Genomic DNA, 3,030 nt, shown 5'->3' on the forward strand with positions numbered 1-3,030 from the left:
AGTTTTGTCGTTACGTTACGAGGAAATAACGATGACTTTAGTTTTTCACGTAAATTCGTCGTAAACTCGACGCAAATTTACGAGGATTGTTTTTCCTCGTTAATTTTCGTCGTTAACCATGTGTTTTCTTGTAGTGCAAATGCCCGCCCTAATACCAATTGAAAACGCATTTGAATTCAACACAAGATTCCTAAAAAAACTCTTGTGCACTGAGTTTTCCTTTTATTAAAAATCTATAAGATGTTTACAACACTTTTGCTAGGAATTATTACACAATCTAAAACAACTTTTTTTATGCTTGCAACCTTGGATTTATAGGGTGTAGTATAAACAGACACATTCATGTACCTATCTGTGTTTTCCCTCTCCATTCTAGTAATCTTTCCTCTCTTCGCGTTTTTCTTATGGATTGTTAACCATAACAAAACTTCCTTCTTCCCTTTTTATATCTTCATTTAGTGACTCTTATAGGTTTGTCTTCGTCGTGTGGCTTCAGCTCAATCTACTTATACCACGTTTTTTACTGTTTTATGTTTAGTGCCATGTCAACATGTTTTCTATGTTGCAACATCAAATTTTTTGTTTCGTCAAGTCAATGTCTATGTTTATGTAATTTTGTTGTTTTTATTATCTTTTCTACTCTTCGACTCACCCACTTCCCAGGATATGCATTTTTTTTTTTTTTGAATGAATCAGGATATGCATATTTTCATTACGGAATTGTTTATCTATCTGTGTTCATTTCTTCCATAGATTATTCTATGAACCAAAGTCTTATGTAGACTTCTTTAATTTTATATAATAGATATCATCAAGTCTGATCTTGAACATAATTGGTTCTATCCTTTTATTTTAATTAACCGCTCTACAGTTCCTTCTAATCTCCCCCTCATTACCACCGGTTATCCCTCCCATCTTAACCATAGCATTCTTAAAATCTTTGAAAAAAACTGACTGGTCGGCTGCATAGGTCTCAACAATCTCCCTTGTTCCTGGGTCCTGAACAGCCAAAGCTTGGTCTGATGGAAGCAATCCCTCACCCGAGAGAAGGTTAACATAATACTGGTTGTCAAATGTTGACGGTGTCACCAAGTCAAGCTGAGTGATTGCTACAGAAGTGTCCACTGTCGAGCACAGTTGTTGTAGTGACTCAAGGAACTCAAGGTTGTCTCCGTGGTTAGCTGGTTGTCCAGTTTGCTGTGGCTGTAACCGAGCTGTAAATGAAGTGCACTTTGCCTTTCCCAATGTATGCCCACCTGGTTTACATCGGTTAAGTGTGATTAACCGGTTTAGTGTTAAGTAAAAGAAGAATACTTAGAGACTGTACCGGAAAGAGCGACCATGTCGGTTTGCGAAAGACCGAGATTTTGAAAAATAGAGATGAGAGTTGGTACGGTTGAGTTTGGTGATGGTAAGCTAGTCGTTGCTGCTTGTTTACTCGCGGTTCGACCGTCTTTTCTTCCTACTTCCACGTCCCAGCTTGGTCCACCCGACTTCAAAAACCCGGTTTAAAGTGTTCAATCATAACCGGTTTATACATTATTATAAGGTCTCTTATTATAATTAGAAAAAATGAAGAAAGTATTTACCACAACGACTGAATCTCTAGCAGCCATGGCAAGAATGTCTGCGCATGAGACAGTCTCTGGACATACACTTTCAAGATCAGCCTTTATCGAATCTATCACTTCGAATCCTCGTAGAGAATTGAGGTTCGGAGGTGCAGTTTTTTCACCGACCAATCCTTCTGTGTCATCCAACAAGACCGAAGCATCACATCCCTGTAATGTAATACAAAACACATCCCGGTTTAAACTTCTCCTCTACTTAACCATTAGTGATTTGGATTTCGTCCGGTTTAATGGTTTGTATTAGCTATTTAACCAAGATAATTAAAACGAAATATAAGATGAGAGCACTTGCATTGACAAAACAGTCGTGGAAATGAAGACGGAGAAGAGAAGCAGCCATTCTTGGATCCTGTAAAACCGCGGTTTCGACCCATGAATAGACGATAGACTCGGCTTCAGGGCAGCTATTCCGGTATAACCCGAATTCTAGAACTATACCGAACCCTATACCGAAACCTGAACCGGGTTCTCCACTTCCGTCTTCACAAGTCTCGCTGAAGTTGGCAGCGAGTGAGAGAACCGGCATAGAAACGAGAAGCATAATAAGGAACAAGTTAAAGAGATTCTTCATCGTTATATGATCTCTCTCCACTTTCTTCTTGAGTATTAACATTCAGTGGAATTTGTACTGTTTTAGAAAGCTAGTATCTATGTGTGTCCATATTTATAGAAACAATTAATCATGTATAGACACATGCATGCATGGTACATAACACACCTACTATATATGTATGAGTTCATGGCTGCATGTGCACTACAACAACCCAATTACGGATGATGCACTAGTAATCATTCATATATGTATGTAAATTAATGTTCGTGTGTTTGTATAAGAAAATGTAACATATACAAAATGATGCAGATGATTACATATTCATGTAATACGATTTACAAATATAAGGAACAAAAGAGCTTGACATTGTAATGAATTAATGAAGAGAAAATCACAAATGTTGCTTCTACACAGAGAAAAAGATGTGTCGGTGTGCAGTGTAGACTAAAGAGTCAGGAGTAGTTCAGAGTCGGACCAATTCAATACTTGGAATCTTTAGGAAGTCTGTTTTCTATTTTGGGATAATTGGTTTTGTGAACATTATGGTTATTTATTTCATGGGGACAAAATAGTTATTAAAATATTGTATATGTATGTACAAATTATTACAGAATGATATAAGGTGCATGGTAATATGCATCTGGTGAACCAGCGGGGTTAGCCTAGTGGTCTTGAGGGAGCTTCGGCCCCAATACGGACCCGGGTTCGATTCCCGCTGGCCACCAGGGAATTCACATGCGGACTTGCTCTGGCGCCCGAGACCGAAGACCATTTGTCTGGGTGTTGAACCCGCTAAGGACTCGGTCTCTAGTCTGGACCACCACGGTGGGGCCAGGACACTCGGTT

The 3,030-nt window shown here is 38.8% G+C and overlaps 1 protein-coding gene across 1 annotated transcript; it reads right to left on the reverse strand.

The window, feature by feature from the left end:
* Window positions 1–779: 779 nt before the first annotated feature.
* On the reverse strand, window positions 780–2,248 carry LOC106298110 (peroxidase 40). Its single transcript, XM_013734199.1, has 4 exons — window positions 1,924–2,248; window positions 1,590–1,781; window positions 1,328–1,493; window positions 780–1,256 (listed from the first exon to the last, which is right to left on the reverse strand). Exons 1-4 carry the CDS (start codon window positions 2,242–2,244, stop codon window positions 853–855), a joined length of 1,083 nt encoding a protein of 360 aa, XP_013589653.1. The 5' UTR covers window positions 2,245–2,248; the 3' UTR covers window positions 780–852.
* Between the last annotated feature and the right edge of the window lie 782 nt (window positions 2,249–3,030).

Source organism: Brassica oleracea, chromosome C1 (genome assembly GCF_000695525.1).
Source record: "Brassica oleracea var. oleracea cultivar TO1000 chromosome C1, BOL, whole genome shotgun sequence".
In the NCBI taxonomy this organism is placed as follows: domain Eukaryota; kingdom Viridiplantae; phylum Streptophyta; class Magnoliopsida; order Brassicales; family Brassicaceae; genus Brassica; species Brassica oleracea.